General features: G+C 38.8%; 1 protein-coding gene across 1 annotated transcript in view; it reads right to left on the bottom strand.

The window, feature by feature from the left end:
* TRHDE (thyrotropin releasing hormone degrading enzyme) overlaps positions 1–18,753 on the bottom strand; it is a 1,764,002-nt gene that overhangs the window by 774,441 nt on the left and 970,808 nt on the right. Inside the window, exon 6 of the mRNA XM_053716777.1 lies at positions 11,820–11,957. Within this exon, the coding sequence (XP_053572752.1) occupies positions 11,820–11,957 (138 nt within the window). The remainder of the gene's footprint in view (positions 1–11,819; positions 11,958–18,753) is intronic.

Here is an 18,753-nt window from a genome sequence, read left to right on the forward strand (position 1 = left end):
ACCTAACACTACACTATCAATAAATTAATTAAACACAATTGCTACAAATAAATAACATTAAATAAACTATCTAAAGTACAAAAAATAAAAAAGAACTAAGTTACAGAAAATAATAAAATATTTACAAACATAAGAAAAATATTACAACAATTTTAAACTAATTACACCTACTCTAAGCCCCCTAATAAAATAACAAAGCCCCCCAAAATAAAAAATTCCCTACCCTATTCTAAAATACAAATATTACAAGCTCTTTTACCTTACCAGCCCTGAACAGGGCCCTTTGCGGGGCATGCCCCAAGAATTTCAGCTCTTTTGCCTGTAAAAAAAAACATACTATACCCCCCCCCCAACATTACAACCCACCACCCACATACCCCTAATCTAACCCAAACCCCCCTTAAATAAACCTAACACTACCCCCCTGATGATCTTCCTACCTTGTCTTCACCATGCCAGGTTCACCGATCCGTCCTGGCTCCAAGATCTTCATCCAACCCAAGCGGGGGCTAGACATCCACTGAAGAAGTCCAGAAGAGGGTCCAAAGTCTTCCTCCTATCCGGCAAGAAGAGGACATCCGGACCGGCAAACATCTTCTCCAAGCGGCATCTTCTATCTTCTTCCATCCGATGACGACCGGCTCCATCTTGAAGACCTCCAGCGCGGATCCATCCTCTTCTTCCGACGACTAGACGACGAATGACGGTTCCTTTAAGGGACGTCATCCAAGATGGCGTCCCTCGAATTCCGATTGGCTGATAGGATTCTATCAGCCAATCGGAATTAAGGTAGGAATTTTCTGATTGGCTGATGGAATCAGCCAATCAGAATATAGTTCAATCCGATTGGCTGATCCAATCAGCCAATCAGATTGAGCTCGCATTCTATTGGCTGATCGGAACAGCCAATAGAATGCGAGCTCAATCTGATTGGCTGATTGGATCAGCCAATCGGATTGAACTATATTCTGATTGGCTGATTCCATCAGCCAATCAGAAAATTCCTACCTTAATTCCGATTGGCTGATAGAATCCTATCAGCCAATCGGAATTCGAGGGACGCCATCTTGGATGACGTCCCTTAAAGGAACCGTCATTCGTCGTCTAGTCGTCGGAAGAAGAGGATGGATCCGCGCTGGAGGTCTTCAAGATGGAGCCGGTCGTCATCGGATGGAAGAAGATAGAAGATGCCGCTTGGAGAAGATGTTTGCCGGTCCGGATGTCCTCTTCTTGCCGGATAGGAGGAAGACTTTGGACCCTCTTCTGGACTTCTTCAGTGGATGTCTAGCCCCCGCTTGGGTTGGATGAAGATCTTGGAGCCAGGACGGATCGGTGAACCTGGCATGGTGAAGACAAGGTAGGAAGATCATCAGGGGGGTAGTGTTAGGTTTATTTAAGGGGGGTTTGGGTTAGATTAGGGGTATGTGGGTGGTGGGTTGTAATGTTGGGGGGGGGGTATAGTATGTTTTTTTTTACAGGCAAAAGAGCTGAAATTCTTGGGGCATGCCCCGCAAAGGGCCCTGTTCAGGGCTGGTAAGGTAAAAGAGCTTGTAATATTTGTATTTTAGAATAGGGTAGGGAATTTTTTATTTTGGGGGGCTTTGTTATTTTATTAGGGGGCTTAGAGTAGGTGTAATTAGTTTAAAATTGTTGTAATATTTTTCTTATGTTTGTAAATATTTTATTATTTTCTGTAACTTAGTTCTTTTTTATTTTTTGTACTTTAGATAGTTTATTTAATGTTATTTATTTGTAGCAATTGTGTTTAATTAATTTATTGATAGTGTAGTGTTAGGTTAATTGTAGGTAATTGTAGGTAGTTTATTTAATTATTTTATTGATAGGGTAGTGTTAGGTTTAATTATATCTTAGGTTAGGATTTATTTTACAGGTAAATTTGTAATTATTTTAACTAGGTAACTATTAAATAGTTCTTAACTATTTAATAGCTATTGTACCTGGTTAAAATAATTACAAAGTTGCCTGTAAAATAAATATTAATCCTAAAATAGCTATAATATAATTATAATTTATATTGTAGCTATATTAGGATGTATTTTACAGGTAAGTATTTAGCTTTAAATAGGAATTATTTATTTAATAAGAGTTAATTTATTTCGTTAGATAAAAATTATATTTAACTTAGGGGGGTGTTAGTGTTAGGGTTAGACTTAGCTTTAGGGGTTAATACATTTATTAGAATAGCGGTGAGCTCCGGTCGGCAGATTAGGGGTTAATAATTGAAGGTAGGTGTCGGCGATGTTAGGGAGGGCAGATTAGGGGTTAATACTATTTATGATAGGGTTAGTGAGGCAGATTAGGGGTTAATAACTTTATTATAGTAGCGCTCAGGTCCGCTCGGCAGATTAGGGGTTAATAAGTGTAGGTAGGTGTCGGCGACGTTGTGGGGGGCAGATTAGGGGTTAATAAATATAACATAGGGGTCGGCGATGTTAGGGGTAGCAGATTAGGGGTACATAGGGATAACGTAGGTGGCGGCGATTTGCGGTCGGAAGATTAGGGGTTAATTATTTTAAGTAGCTTGCGGCGACGTTGTGGGGGGCAAGTTAGGGGTTAATAGATATAATACAGGGGTCGGCGGTGTTAGGGGCAGCAGATTAGGGGTACATAAGTATAACGTAGGTGGCGGTCGGCAGATTAGGGGTTAAAAATTTTAATCGAGTGGCGGCGATGTGGGGGGACCTCGGTTTAGGGGTACATAGGTAGTTTATGGGTGTTAGTGTACTTTAGGGTACAGTAGTTAAGAGCTTTATAAACCGGCGTTAGCCAGAAAGCTCTTAACTCCTGCTATTTTCAGGCGGCTGGAATCTTGTCGTTAGAGCTCTAACGCTCACTGCAGAAACGACTCTAAATACCAGCGTTAGAAAGATCCCATTGAAAAGATAGGCTACGCAAATGGCGTAGGGGGATCTGCGGTATGGAAAAGTCGCGGCTGAAAAGTGAGCGTTAGACCCTTTAATCACTGACTCCAAATACCAGCGGGCGCCCAAAACCAGCGTTAGGAGCCTCTAACGCTGGTTTTGACGGCTACCGCCGAACTCTAAATCTAGGCCTGTATTAGCATGTATAATAAGGGGGGTGAATGGTAGAGAGGAAGTTATAATTCTGCCCCTGTATACATTTCTGGTAAGACCTCACCTTGATTATGGAGGACAGCTTTAGGGACCAATTATTAAAAAAAAAATTTGCAAAACTAGAATAAAAGCTCACAATTAATAAAGAGATTGGATCATTTAAGTTGTAAGGAACAGTTTGGTGAATTTGGTTCATTTACTCTAGAAAAGAATCCTGTAAAGGTGATGTGATTACTTTATATATATTTATTCATACCCCATACAGAGAGTTGTCAGGAACTCTGTGTATTCCAAGATATTATTTTATTTTTTTTGTGACAAGAGATCATACATTAAAAATAGAGGAAAGAATATTTAATCTCCAAAAAAAGGTCATCTGACTTTAAAAAAAAGCTTTCATTTTTTTATTGTGAAGTGAATCTAGCAGACTTGGGGAGGGGGCTGAACACGAGCATTTATTGAATGTATGTGAAGTTTCCTCTCAGTTTGCAATCTCTAAGCAGAGTACTCATGTATGTCCTGCAGTTTCATCTGGACAAATGTAGGCTGGCTAGTTTGTTCAAATTACACATTGTAAAGAAAAAAACAACCTGTTTTTGGAATTAGAAATGAATGCAAGTTGAAGTATGACTTTTGTATTCCAGTGAGCTTCATTACATTCTGTGATGTAAACTCACAATTTGCTAGGAATTATCCACTCAACCTCTTTTCTAAGATAATCCCCATGCAAAGGTTGCTAAGATATCTTGATACATTTTGGATCATCTGGCTATTTCAAAACAATATTTTAGTTTTTTTTAAAGGGCCATAATACCCAAATGTTTAAGCACTTTAAAGTGCTGCAGCATAGCTGTAAAAAGCTGACTAGAAAATATCACCTGAACATCTCTATGTAAAAAAGAAAGATATTTTACCTCAAAAGTTCCTCAGTAGCCACCTCCCATTGTAAAGGATTTCTAAGCAGCATTTTAGTGTGTCTGTCCTGGGACAGCTGAAAGGATGAGCCTCGTGAACTCTCATATTATTTCACCAATCAGGTAAAGGAAGCTTACTATGAAATCTCATGAGAGTTAAGTCAAATCTCATGAGATCACAGTAAGAGTTCATGACCTCAGCACTGCTGATGCTTATTGGCTGCTGTTCATTTCTTCATTTTTTATATATTTTTACCTGCAGCTGGGAGCAGCTGAGTATAACTTTTTACACAGAATCTGCTGAGCTGAGGAGATTGTGAGGTAAAATATCTTCCTTTTTTACATAGAGATGCTCAGGTGATATTTTCCTGTCAGCTTTTTATAGTTATACTGCATCAGTTTCAAGTGATTTAGCATATGAGTATTATGTCCCTTTAATATTCTTACTTTTAGGTCATGCAGACTCAGAGAGCTTTGTTTATAATAAATTGGTCAGAATGTATAATTGTTATATTAAACAATATACAGTATAATTCTATAACATTTGCACTTACTTTTTGCTTTACATACAGGATTTTATCAATTCTCCTGTTTTTTCACCACCAAACCCCGCTTTAACATCAACATATTATCAAATATTTTCATCCAACACTATATCCCCCAATGAATTTTAAAAAAACCTTGAGGCATTGCTGTGGATTCAGTGCATCTCTCCAACCCATTATAGCCACACAGCAATATCACCTCTCTTCTTCCCAAGCATTACACAATTTACTATCTTTAATCCTTAATACAAATATGTCTACAACTTTATAACACACTGTAAGCTGCACCTATAAATTACCAAACTAATGAATTCTTAGGCTATTCTACACTTCATACTAAGCTTTTTTATTCCCCTTCAATATTTGTTCTTAAATTAAATTTCAATAAGTGTTTCTAAGTCTTCTACACTTTAACTTCAATTTATGACCCATAACTCTACATTATAAATTCCCTGAATATATTTCAAGGTTTCAACCACACTTTCCCTTTTCTCTTTTTCACTAAGCTGCTAGCTTTGCATGTCAACAGCTCATTGAATAGTTTAAGACAAAAAATAACTCTGTCAAACATTATATATCCCACCAATCACTGAAAACAATCCTCAATCCCTTTCCATTTCAAAACTTTCAGCTGCTTCACTTCTCACATATATTATGAAATTTAGTCTGACTTTCACGCATTTCACAACCTTCAAATACAACTTTATTCCTTTACAACCGTAACCCAAGCTTGTATTTACAATCCATCACTTAAAGGGACATGAAACCCAAATTTTTTATTTCATGATTTAGGTAGAACATACAATTGTACAACTTGAACAACTTTCCAGTTAACTTCTATTATCAAATGTGCTTACTTCCCTTGGTATAATTTGTTGAAGGAGCAGCAATGTACTACTGATTTCTAATTGAACACATGGGTGAGCCAATGGCATTCTGTATATATATGCAGTCATCAATCAGCAGCTAGAGCCTAGGTTCTTTGCTGCTCCTGAGCTTTCCTAGATAAACCTTTCAGCAAAGGATAGCAAGAGAAGGAAGCAAATTAAATAATAGAAGTAAATTGGAAAGTTGTTTAAAATGTTATGTTCTTTCTAAATCATGCATGTCTAATTATTACTTACTGTCCCTTTAATATTAGAATGTGCCTTAAACAAACCCTCATCTCAGTAAACACATAGGAGCCACTGCAACATAAAAGGGAATTGAAACACAGTGAACTTAGGAGAGCATTTTCTTATAGCAACTTTATATTCCTTTAAAGAAGACCATTTTTGTTCTAGTTTCATAATGTAATTATTTTCCTGTAATTCTAACATTGTAGACACAAAATTACACTTTCTGATTATATACAACTGTTTCACTCTCTCCCTGCACGTCCTCTCTTTATTTACTCACTGCAGTTAAACATTTGATCTCAAGCTCTACTGTCTAAAATAGTTTTCTGTAATATTCTTTGTGAATTGTCTGAAGCCTTCAAAACAATTGATCATGTGCTTTTTGCTGTACACGTAACCAATAGCTTCTGAGATGAAGCTCTATCAGCCATTACACCTAAAATATGGCAAACAAGTTAAGGAGAAGCAGTCACAACCCCTGCTTCTTAACTTCAGTTTCCAGCAAGCCGGAAACGTCAGGCAGAGACAGCAGCATCCACTGATTGTGAAATCTAGCCCCATGTATGAACTCTGACTCTCCCTGCTTTTACTCTTTATGTTCTGGCTTAGTAAAGCCCATGAGAATCACACAGATGCTGCCTCCAGATTGACCTATTATTATTATTATTATTATTATTATTCGGTTATTTGTAGAGCGCCAACAGATTCCCCAGCGCTATAAACAAAGGGGGAGTACAACAAAACAATTATAGGGATCAAATGGGTAGAGGGCCCTGCCAAGAGTTGCACTCTTGTAGTCAACTCTTAAGAAGGTGATCTACAAACATCTGGACTCTTAGGGGGGTTCAGGGGATAGCAATGGAGGAGAGGAACTGGTATTAGGAAAGGTTAGTGTAGGTTGTATGCATCCCTGAACAGTAAAGTCTTTAGGGAGCACTTGAAGCTTTTAAAACTAGAAGAGAGTCTTGTGGAGCAAGGCAGAGAGATCCACAAGATGGGAGCCAGTCTGGAGAAGTCCTGTAAATGGGAGAGTGATGAGGTGACAAGAGAGGAAGAGAGTAGGAGGTCATGAGCAGAGCAAAGGGGACGGGAGGGAGAGTATCTGGAGACAAGGTCTGAGATATAGGGGGGAGCAGTGCAGTTGAGGGCTTTGTATGTCAGAATGAGAATTTTGTGTTTGATCCTAGAGGCAAGAGGAAGAATGTGAAGGGATTGGCAGAGAGGTGCAGCAGATGAAGAGCGACGTGTAAGGAAGATGAGTCTGGCAGAGGCATTCATTATGGATTGTAAAGGAGCTAGGCGGCAGGTGGGGAGACCAGAGAGGACAGAGTTGCAGTAATCAAGGTGGGAAAGAATAAGAGAGTGGATTCAAATCTTAGTTGTGTCTTGTGTAAGGAAGTGTCTGATTTTAGAGATGTTTTTAAGGTGGAAGTGGCAGGCTTTAGCCAAGGACTGAATGTGAGGAGTGAAAGAAAGATCTGAGTCAAATGTGACCCAGAGACATCGGGCATGCGTGGTAGGGGTAATGATGGAGTTGTCAACATATATAGAGAGATTAGGGGTGGAGAGTTTTGAGGAAGAGGGGAAAATAAGGAGCTCAGTTTTGGAGAGATTTAGCTTGAGGTAGTGCGAGGACATCCAGTTAGAGATGTGAGAAAGACAGTTAGTGACACGGGTTAGCAAGGAAGGAGATAGGTCTGGTGCAGGGAAGTAGATTTGGGTGTCTTCGGCATACAAATGATATTGTAAACCATGGGACTTTATTAGGGAACCTAGTGATGACGTGTAGATTGAGAAGAGAAGGGGTCCAAGGACAGAGCCTTGCTGTACTCCAACAGAAAGTGAGTGATGGGGCAGAGGAGGCCCCAAAGAAGGCTACACTAAAGGTACGGTTTGACAGGTAGGAAGAGAGCCACGAGAGGGCTGTGTCACAGATGCCAAAGGATTGAAGGGTTTGGAGCAAAAGAGGGTGGTCAACAGTGTCAAAGGCTGCAGACAGATCAAGGAGGATAAGCAGAGAGAAGTGGCCTTTTGATTTTGATGTAAGTAGGTCGTTGGTAACCTTAACAATTGCTGTCTCTGTGGAGTGATGGGGACGAAATCCAGATTGCAGTGGGTCAAGGAGGGAGTTTATTGTAAGGAAATAGGATAGGCGTGCATAAACTAGTTTTTCAAGAAGCTGTGATGCAAGAGGGAGGAGGGAAATAGGGTGGTAGTTGGATGGGGAGGTAGGATCAAGGGAAGGTTTTTTGAGGATAGATGTTACCAGTGCATGTTTCAGCGATGAGGGAAATATACCAGTTCTGAGGGAGAGGTTGAAAGTGTGTGTGAGTATAGGGGTGAGGGTAGCAGAGAGGGAGGGGAGTAGCTGTGAGGGGTTAGGGTCAAGGGGACAGGTAGTGAGGTGAGAGTGCAGTATAATTGCCGAAACTTCTTCCTCAGTGACAGGGGAGAATGAGCAAAGTTTAAGGTTATGTGGGTTGTGGTTGATTGAGAGCATTTGAGGGGGTGAGAGAAAGGAATTAGGTTGAGAGCTGATTTCATTTCTGATGGAGTCGATTTTGTTATTGAAGTGGCTGGCAATGTCTTGAGCTGACAGAGAAGTTGTATTGGGAGGTAGGGGAGGGCGTAGAAGGGTATTGAAGTGGAGAACAAACGTTTTGGGTTTGAAGAAAGATTAGAGATAAGAGTAGAGAAGTAATGTTGCTTATGGAAATTAAGGGCAGAATAGTAGGAGTTCAAGATAAATTTATAATGTTGAAAATCAGCTGAATTCCTAGATTTTCTCCAGTGCCGCTCAGCAGTACAGAAACATCTGTGTAGGTATCATGTCAGAGAGTATGCCAGGGCTGAGGATGAGTGTTTGATTTCCGAACTATGGTAAGAGGGGCGAGATTGTCAAGGACGGATGTAAGGGTGGAGTTTTAGTGGCAGATAGATTGGTCAGGACAGGAAAAGGAGGAGAAAGATGAGAGGAGAGGTTTGAGGGAATTAGAAAGCTGTTGTTGATCTAATTTCATAATGCTTCTGTGAAGTTTGGTGTGAAGAGCAGAAGGAGCGAAAGTTGTAGGGAGGGATGATATGTTGCAAGTAAGGAGATGGTGGTCAGAAAGAGGAAAGGGTGAGTTTGTGAAGTTTGAGAGAGGGCATCGTCAAGGGAGTGACCATCTTTGTGAGTGGGAGAATCAGTCCATTGTGACAAACCGAAAGAGGAAGTGAGTTGCAGAAGTTATTTTGCAGTGGAGATAGTGGGATTGTCAAGAGGGATGTTGAAGTCACCAAGAATGGGTGGGGGTGTCTGAGGAAAGGAAATAAAGTAGCCAGGCAGCCAAGTGATCTAGAAATGAGTTGAGGAGCTAGGGGGTTGGTATATGACTGCAACACATATAGAAAGAGGAGAGAATAAGCGGATCATGTGGGTTTTGAATGAGGAAAATGTGAGGGAAGAGATGGGATATATTTGTTGACCTACCTTGCCTCCACACAATCTAAATCCAACCATTGTACAAACCCCTCAGAACCTTTTTACCTGGATTTTCAGCCAAAATGTTTTTAAAGGGATATTAAATACCAATTGTTTTTCATGATTTAAATAGAGCATGTCATTTTAAACAACTTTCCAATGTACTTCTATTATCTAATTTGCTTTTTTTTCTCTTGGTATCCTTTGTACAAAAGCTTACCAAGGTAGGCTCAGGAACTGAATGCTAGCTTCTGATTGGTGGCTGCACATATATGCCTCCTTTCATTGGCTTATGGGTGTGTTCAGCTAGCTCCCAGAAGTGCATATCAATAAAGGATATCAGAGGGATGAAGCAAAATGTATAATATAAGTACACTGGAAAGTTATTTTAAAATATATTCTTATATCTGAATCATGAAAGAAAAGTTTTTAGTTTCATGTCTCTTTAAAGGGACACTAAACCAAAAAATGTTCTTTCATGATTCAGAAAGAGAATACAATTTTAAACAACTTTCCAATTTACTTATATTATCTAATTTGCTTCATTCTTTAGATATCCTTGTTGAAGAAATAGCAATCCACATGGGTGAGCCAATCACACGAGGCATTTATGTGCAGCCACTAATCTGCAGCTACTGAGCCTATCTAGATATGCTTTTCAGAAAAGGATATAAAGAGAATGAAGTAAATTAGACAATAGAAGTAAATCAGAAAATTGTTTAAAATTTCCTGCTCTTTCTAAATAATGAAAGAAAAAATGTGGGTTTCATGTCTCTTTAAGTAAGTTGTTAGACTAAAATCTATTGCTATGTTGTACATGCATGTCTTTGTGATTTTATAAATCTTATATTCATTGTGTGCCTGTATTATGGTAGTGATTTAAAAATAAAAGATAATAGTTTTGTTAGGTATATTTGTACAACTGCATTTTTTTGAATAGAGGATAAATGTTAAACTGCCTTAGGTGTGATGAAATATTTATGTTTCCTATTGTGGCAGAAGCTTTTGATTCGAACACTTTCAAGCTCTAAAAAAAGATATAATCATTGTTTTATGTCTTGTACATTCAACAGGAGATGGTTGGAAGTGGCTTTCCAAACACTATATATTCCATTGCTTCCTGCTATTAAACTGTGTATCTGTTGATGATGATGCCATGACTGCTGCTAATGAGCCAAACATCCCTGCAGTGGATAAGGTTTTGTACCATTACACAATAAGAGATAATGCTACTGGCAAGTGTGTATATACTTTGTAAAAACCATCTAGGAATCATTATTTAAACAAAAAATCAGATACTTAGAAGCTTAGGAAAAATTATGTGAAAAAAGATTCTTACAACCACAACACTTAGTAGATATGGTTGCAATATAGTGTATGCAAATATTTGTAACAGAAACATATTCATGTCTGTTATTTATGGTAAAATAGTCTTCCTGGATAGAGCAAAAAGGTGTCTCCAGCAGCTGCTCATGGATGTTTCAGGGTGCTCAATAAACATGGTCACTACACCTAGCCCTTTGCAGAGTTCATAAAGCTTTTATTGTCCATGTAACGTATCTTGACTTGAGGTTGTGCATAACTATTTAAAAGCTGATGAGCTTCTTTCATTTTTATTTTAAAATTGTTTCTTAACTGTTTTTAAGTTTTGATTCTTTGGGGCCCATTTAACAAGCTCCGTAGGAAGCTTGTGGGCCCGTGTTTCTGGCGAGTCTGAAGACTCGCCAGAAACACAAGTTATGAAGCAGCAGTCTAAAGACCGCTGCTCCATAACCCTGTCTGCCTGCTCTGAGCAGGCGGACAGGAATCGCCAGAAATCAACCCGATCGAGTACGATCGGGTTGATTGACATCCCTCTGCTGGCGGCCGATTGGCCGCGAGTCTGCAGAGGGCGGCGTTGCACCAGCAGCTCTTGTGAGCTGCTGGTGCAATGCTGAATACAGAGAGCGTATTGCTCTCCGCATTCAGCGAGGTCTTGCGGACCTGATCCGCAGTTTCGGATCAGGTCCGCAAGACCTTTCTTAAATAAGGACCATAGTGTGCATATATTAGAATGGACTGCTTTACAGAGGGATTTTTATGTTTGTTTTAATTAGGTTGTTCTGTAAGGCTTGAAAGGCATTTTTTGCGATGGTGGAATCTTTCAAAGTCAAACTCTTCTATGAGACAAGAAATGAATGGTTATTAGATAGATGCTGCTCCAATGATCATAATGGAGCTTAAAGGGACAGCACAATTGAAGTCAGGATAGTGAGTCCTCAGAACTCTGGTTAACTATTTTGCTAGCGTACTGTGTCTACTGCAGTAAGTCCTGATAATACACATATGGTAAGGGGTGGGTGGTGTTTGGCTACTGAAAAACAATTACAGCAAACAAGGTGTTAATGTATTCAAACCACTTTCAGACTCGCCAACTATGTTACTTTATTGCAAGACTGCAGAAAGATGTATATTTCCAATGTGTGAATTGTCCTTCATAGAATATTATTAAACATACTGTATGGATAAACTTTTGACATGTGCAATTGAACTGTAAGTATAATAAATCATATTATGTATTTTCTTGCTTGTTTTTTCCATGTTTTTTTTTCATTATGTCATTCCCATCAACATTTTGTTGAGAACAGAAGAGATCATGCACAATAGCATAGAGACTAAATTAAGTTATATGTTTTTGTTCCTACCTTTTTATATGCAATCCAATCAAATACCCGATCAATATCTGTTGCCTTCTGGACCTCTTGAGAAACTGGATGTGAACTTGCCAATCCATCAAGAAGCATCACTTCATGTAAGACATCAGTTAGAAACCTTTGCTTTTCCTAAAATAATAAAGAAATAGTAATTAAATTGTCATTAGTTTAAAAACAAAAGAATCTGTTATTAATATATAAAGAAAATGTTCTCAGTTTGGTTACTAAGTAAAAAATATCCCTTATCCCATTAGTGAAATAATCTTTTGTTTTACATGGTTTACAGTCTTTTTAAATACTCAGCCTTTTGTTTTAGCTGCTAAGCTAACATTGCAATATTTACCTATTGTGGTTTTTATAAAATGACAAAGCAAAATCTAATGATCTAATGTTTCCAAATAACAATTTGTTACTGATAAATTTTTATAAAATCTAAATGGAAGGTTAAAATAAGTATAAAAAAGAAAAGAAAAAGAAAAAAAAGGCAATTGGGAAGGTATTATTTATCAACTGTTATTAATCTACAACGATAATCCAAAATATTTCCTCAATACTGTGGATGAATACAACTGTTACACATAAAAGTTTTGCCAAAGTGTTTTATACAGTTTAAGGGACATAAAACACATTTTTTTCTTTCATTATTCAGATAGAGCTTACCATTTTAAACATTCTAATTTACTTTTATTATGAAATTTTGTTTGTCCTCTTGGCATCCTTTGTTGAAAAGAGGGAGAGCATGCACATGTCTGCAGCACTTTAGGCTCCATGTACTAAAAGGCAAGAGGACAAGCTTCTGAACTCGAGAAGTTGTCTGCTCAGTTTTGCTGCATATGGGCAGTGAACTCAAGTAAGCGTAGAAAGCCCACCCCTTCTCTTGAATGACCAATCGTGTGAGAGAAGGGACTGTCAATCACCTGGATCGACAGAGCTCTCTGTGATTTCTCCTCGTCATGTCAGATGTGACGTAGAGTGTAAGAAGCAGGGGTCTAATAACCCCTGTTTCTTACATTGCTGGAAGCAGTCTCACATTTGCGAAACTCCCCCGCAAGAGCTCCAGTACATGGTTAGACTTCATTGTTAGAATCTGAAACTAATATAGCCAGTGGAGGAAGTATTGAAACAACAGAACTTGGCCCTCCTGTAGCCATATCCCCAAAGACAGCAGATTTTATATAACTTGGGGCCAGACCTAAATCAGTAAGTAATACACAAACTAATACAAAGAGAACAGAAATGGGACAAAATGGTGACAAAAGTATTAACTGCCAGGTTTTACCATCAGCCCTGAAATCAACAGGGGGAAGTGGAAACACAGAAGGCAAAAGTATAAAAAAATGCGATAAAACATAGATTCCAGCTAAGGGAAACAAAAAACATCAAAGTGTCATAGATACAAACTATAACAAAGTTATTAACCTTTTCTTCTTATGTATTATCTACTGATGAACAGAAAGTGTTTGAATATGGTCTAAACTATTGCCCTACAAAAGATTTTGATTTGTTCCATACAATTTTAGATGTGAACAGATTTGTAAGGAATTTTACCCTGCGCAAGCACTTTCATCATGAGAATGATAGAGACACTGAAAACACCACAAATTAAATTGATATTAAAAGCAGTCTCCTAGGGTTTCATGTACTAACCGGCGGGCGGACAGCTTCTCAACTCGCAAAGCTGTCCACCTGCCTTCGCTACACATGGGCAGCGGATCTGTTTATCTGCTTGCACGTATGTATCATTACACACTCATCAGAGTGTGTAATGCCCGCTCCTTCATTCGCATGACCAATTGCGCGACTGAAGGGGCTGTCAATCACTGAGAGCGAGTGAGCTCTCAGTGATTTTCCCTCTCCACCTCAGAGGTGGCATAGGGTATAAGAAGCAGCGGTCTAATGACCGCTGCTTCTTACATTGCGGGAAGCAGGCTCGTATATGCAAACTTGCCCTGCAAGGGCTCAAGAGCAGCTTTCGCTACTTAGTACATGGAGTCCCTAAACCTTAAGTTCTCAGATGCATGTGATGTAATTGCCCTAGAGAATCTTATGGATGAAAAACCTAAGAATGACACTGAAATAGATGGAACACTATCTAGCTTTAAACCTACAACCAATTTCTATCCCCTGCACTCAAGAGGTAAGGCATTGGAGATTTTTCACAAGCGAGTAGTTCAGGACCTTATTAGTTTAAAACAGACAGTTCTGCTAAGCAGAAACAATTTAACTAATAGACAACTTAATGACAATGCTGCATATATGAGATTGCAAGGTAACCCTACCAGTAGATTCCATGTAGAATTGAGGGATTTACTAGATTATGGATAATGTAAAGGTTTGTTTGATAGAGCCACATATGACTATCTATATTTCACTACTCCAATTATACCCATCTTCCATCATCTTCCTAAAACACACAAAGGGTTGGATTCTGTTAAGGGTCGCCCGATAGTCTCAGGCATTGGGTCCCAGTCACAAAGCTGCAATCTCATTTAAGGTTCTTCGATGCAGATGCAGTGTAGCAAGGCAGCTGGTTCACAATTTACACTTTAAGAAATGTTAAAATCAAGTATATGATGATAGTAGTAGTTAGAGCATCTTTCAGAGTGGTTTGATGCCATACTCCAACCACTAGTGTTAACTAATTTCAGCTACTTGAGAGATTCCTCTTATTTATTAATTTTGTTGAATGATATACAGTGGAAAAACTCTTTTAGTTGGTTGACAGTAGATGTCGCTTCCTTATAGTCCAGCATCCCTTACCATATGGGATTAAGAGCTATTGAATTCTTTTTAAACTTAAATACCATCCTTACAGATAAGGAAAAGCAGTTTATACTTAGGGTCACCAGATTTTGATTGGAATATAATTATTTCCTATTTGAAGGGGTCTTCAACTGAGAGGTACTGCAATGGGGGCAAAATTTGCCCCATCATATGCAAACCCCTTTATGGGGTGGCTGGAACGTCTTATGATTTCCTCAGATGATAACCCCTTCAAACAGGAAATATGTTTCATTCATTGTTGAATGTTCTGAACACAAAAAAAAAATATATTGGTATGACATCCAGAACTGTAAGAAAATGAATTGGAGAACATTTAGGGTATATAAAACATGATATTTCATGCTCAGCACTTGCTAGACACTTTATTGAAGATCACAAAAAATATGTGAGGTATTTTAAGCGGTCAGTAATAGAATTAATAAATCTAGCAAAGAGAGGTGGTAACAAAATGGACATACTATCAAAGCAGGGAACATATTAGATACTTACACTAGACACACAGATACCAAATGGTTTTAACTCAGAATTTGATATCATACATTTCTACCAATAAGCAAACAAATATGTATTCAACTTTGACCTGTTTTGATAGATCATGAATATGTTAATCTAACACTTAACCAAGAAAGGATATTAATCATCCTCTACTCATAAGTGTATAAATAATACTATAAAAATAAAAAAAGTCAGGGGTGTTTTTTTATTTTTTATTTAAACAGCCAATGGGCTTAAACTGCAGGCTTTTTAAACAAGCAGATGTAATGTGTAATTAGGATCTATGACTAAGGCAACATGCTGAAATGCATAAGTTCAATTTCTTAATGCACCTTTCTACCTGTGTGGCATGTACAGTTATATACTGAAATATAAATATAAACTGAAATAACTATTAGTGAGTCGACCATGATTTAATAATGTAGGTGCGTGAATTTTGAAATGCACTTTGTGAATGATTTTCGACTTAACATGCATGGGTGCGTAACCCCTATAAAAACCCAGTCACAAAGCTGCAATCTCATTTAAGGGTCTTCGATGCAGATGCAGTGTAGCAAGGCAGCTGGTTCACAATTTACACTTTAAGAAATGTTAAAATCAAGTATATGATGATAGTAGTAGTTGCCATTTTGTTTTCAGTTGATGACAAAATGGAAACAGGGCTTTAACAAACAACAAAAATAAATATTGCAAAAAGCAATATTGCAAAAAACAATGTTACAAAGTCTGCCCAACCTGACAACATAAATGAAGCATTCAGATGGTTTAGCAGTGATGAGGATGGAAATGGATTACTATAGGTTCCTATGAAGGTTTTGATTTGTTAGTGATAATCAGTGACAGTGTGAGTGTGACGTTTAATCAAATATTAACCACTTTGCTACCAGGAATTTGAGAAAAAACTTGCCCAAAGTACAATTTTTTTTAAATAGAAATAGAGCCTTTTTTTTATTTACCTATAAAAACTATATACAGTATATATTTAAAGTAGGCCTATTTTGGGTATATTTGATGCCCCTACGGCCATCAAATACAATAATATCAAATGCATGGCTTTGCCATTTGTTTTTGGCAAAAAGAAGATGGTGGTAACTGTAATTCAAGTCAGTAACAGGGTTAATATTTGCTCTAGTGTAGCGATTAATTTCCCTCCTGACACCTCCCATCCTGTGATCCCTACCTGATCCCTCCCAAACAGCTATCTTCCTTCCCCCTGCCCCACTGGTCACCACCATCTTAGGTACTGGTTTACTAGTATTCAGTTTAGGGCATTTGTTTATTTTTATTTATTTTTTTATCAATGGATGATCTTTCAAAGAGTGACACACACAACGATCAACGATCTGGCACGAGAGCAGGATCAGTACTCCCTTACCATATAAAGGCAGATGCATTCTGCCCCCTGGTTGCAGCTAACACTGTTTAAGCTGAGAGCAGAAACTGCAACATGTGCCTCTGTGTTGGACGTAGGTACTAAATCAACACAGTGCACTGGGCAAAGTACTGTGAGACATATTACCTACACATATATGGCACAAGGGGTTAAAAATGAAAGTGGCCATCATGCCAAGATACATATAGCATTCCTATGGTCAATGAGAACTGATTATGAATTCTGAAGGCTATAGGTAATATCACACATGAAGATTAGTATTTCTCTTGCAGAGGAAACAAAGGGGTTACATAAATATAACCTAAAATATGTGAATAAGCTATTGGGGCATATTTATCAAGCTCCGAATAGAGCTTGATGCCCTGTGTTTCTGGCGAGCCTGCAGGCTCGCCAGAAACAGCAGTTATGAAGCAGCGGTCACAAAGACTGCTGCTCCATAACCTGTCCACCTGCTCTGAGCAGGAGGACAGACATCGCCGGAAATCAACCCGATTGATACCCCCCTGCTGGTGGCCCATTGGCCGCGAGTCTGCAGGGGGCGGCTTGGCACCAGTAGCTCTTGTGAGCTGCTGGTACAATGCTGAATACGGCGAGCGTATTGCTCGCCGTATTCAGCGAGGTCTGGCGGACCTGATCCGCACTGTCAGATCAGGTCCGACAGACCTTGATAAATATGGGCCATTGTATCAGTCAGTTTCGGAGACCTGCTAGTTTTTGTTTAAAAAAAAAAGGTACATAAAGGAACATTGTACACTAGATTTTTCTTTGCATAAATGTTTTGTAGATGATCCATTTATATAGCCCATCTGGTAGTGTTTTTGTAAAAATGTATAGTTTTGCTTATTTTTTTAATATCATTGTGCTGATTTTCAGACTCCAAACCAAGCCCCACAGTGTCAGATGTATACATGCATTTACAGACGCTGGCTCCTGTTATTGTTATCTTTCTTTTCATATGCAGGGAAAGGAGAGGGGGGAGTGTCTGCACCTTTTGTTTTCCCAGTCCCTTTCACTGAGTGCCCCAGCCTAATGTCATCAACAGTGCTAAACTGGGAGCTTCTAAGTACGTTTTAAAAGGTTTTATACTGGATTGGTAGATCAGTATATGTGGATTGCTTTCTTTATAGTAGTGTGTATTACATGCAGTTATATGAAAATTGATGTACACTGTCCCTTTAAAGACACAGCCTAGTCAAAAATAAACTTGATGATTCAGATAGGATATGCAATTTTAAACAACTTTCCAATTAACTTTTATCAAGTTTTCTTGGTTCTCTTGGTATTATTTGTTGAAAGAATTTTGACAGTTTGTTACAGCTACACAGTGCTAGTTCACGTGTGCCTTATAGATTACATTGTACTCACTCCCACTGAATGGCTAAAATGCGAGTCTGTCAAAAGAACTGAGATAAGAGGGCAATCTGCAAAGGCTTAGAGGCAAGATAATCACAGAGGTAAAATAAAGTGTATTATTATAATAGTGTTGGTTATACAAAACTGGGGAAAGGGTAATTAAGGGATTATCTATCTTTTAAACACTAACGGCTAGATATAGAGTTTGGCGGCCAAAGGGGTGCGTTAGCTACGCGTGCTTTTTTTCTCCCGCACTTTTTAAATACCGCTGGTATTTAGAGTTCACAGAATGGCTGGGTTTTCAGTGCGTTAGGCTCCAAAAAGGGAGCGTAGAGCATAATTTAACGCCACTGCAACTCTAGATACCAGCGGTGCTTACGGACGCGGACAGCTTCAAAAACGTGCTCGTGCACAATATCCCCATAGAAAACAATGGGGCAGTTTGAGCTGAAAAAAAACCTAATACCTGCAAAAAAGCAGCGTTCAGCTCTTAACACAGCCCCATTGTTTTCTATGGGGAAACACTTCCTACGTCTGCACCTAACACTCTAACATGTACCCCGAGTCTAAACACCCCTAACCTTACACTTATTAACCCCTAATCTGCCACCCCCGCTATCGCTGACACCTGCATATTTTTTTAACCCCTAATCTGCCGCTCCGTATACCGCCGCTACCTACATTATCCCTATGTATCCCTAATCTGCTGCCCCTAACACCGCCGACCCCTATATTATATTTATTAACCCCTAATCTGCCCCCCACAACGTCGCCGCCAGCTACCTACAATAATTAACCCCTAACCTGCCGATCGGAGCTCAGCGCTACTATAATAAATGTATTAACCCCTAAAGCTAAGTCTAACCCTAACACTAACACCCCCCTAAGTTAAATATAATT

The sequence above is a fragment of the Bombina bombina genome, chromosome 6 (genome assembly GCF_027579735.1).
Source record: "Bombina bombina isolate aBomBom1 chromosome 6, aBomBom1.pri, whole genome shotgun sequence".
NCBI lineage: Eukaryota > Metazoa > Chordata > Amphibia > Anura > Bombinatoridae > Bombina > Bombina bombina.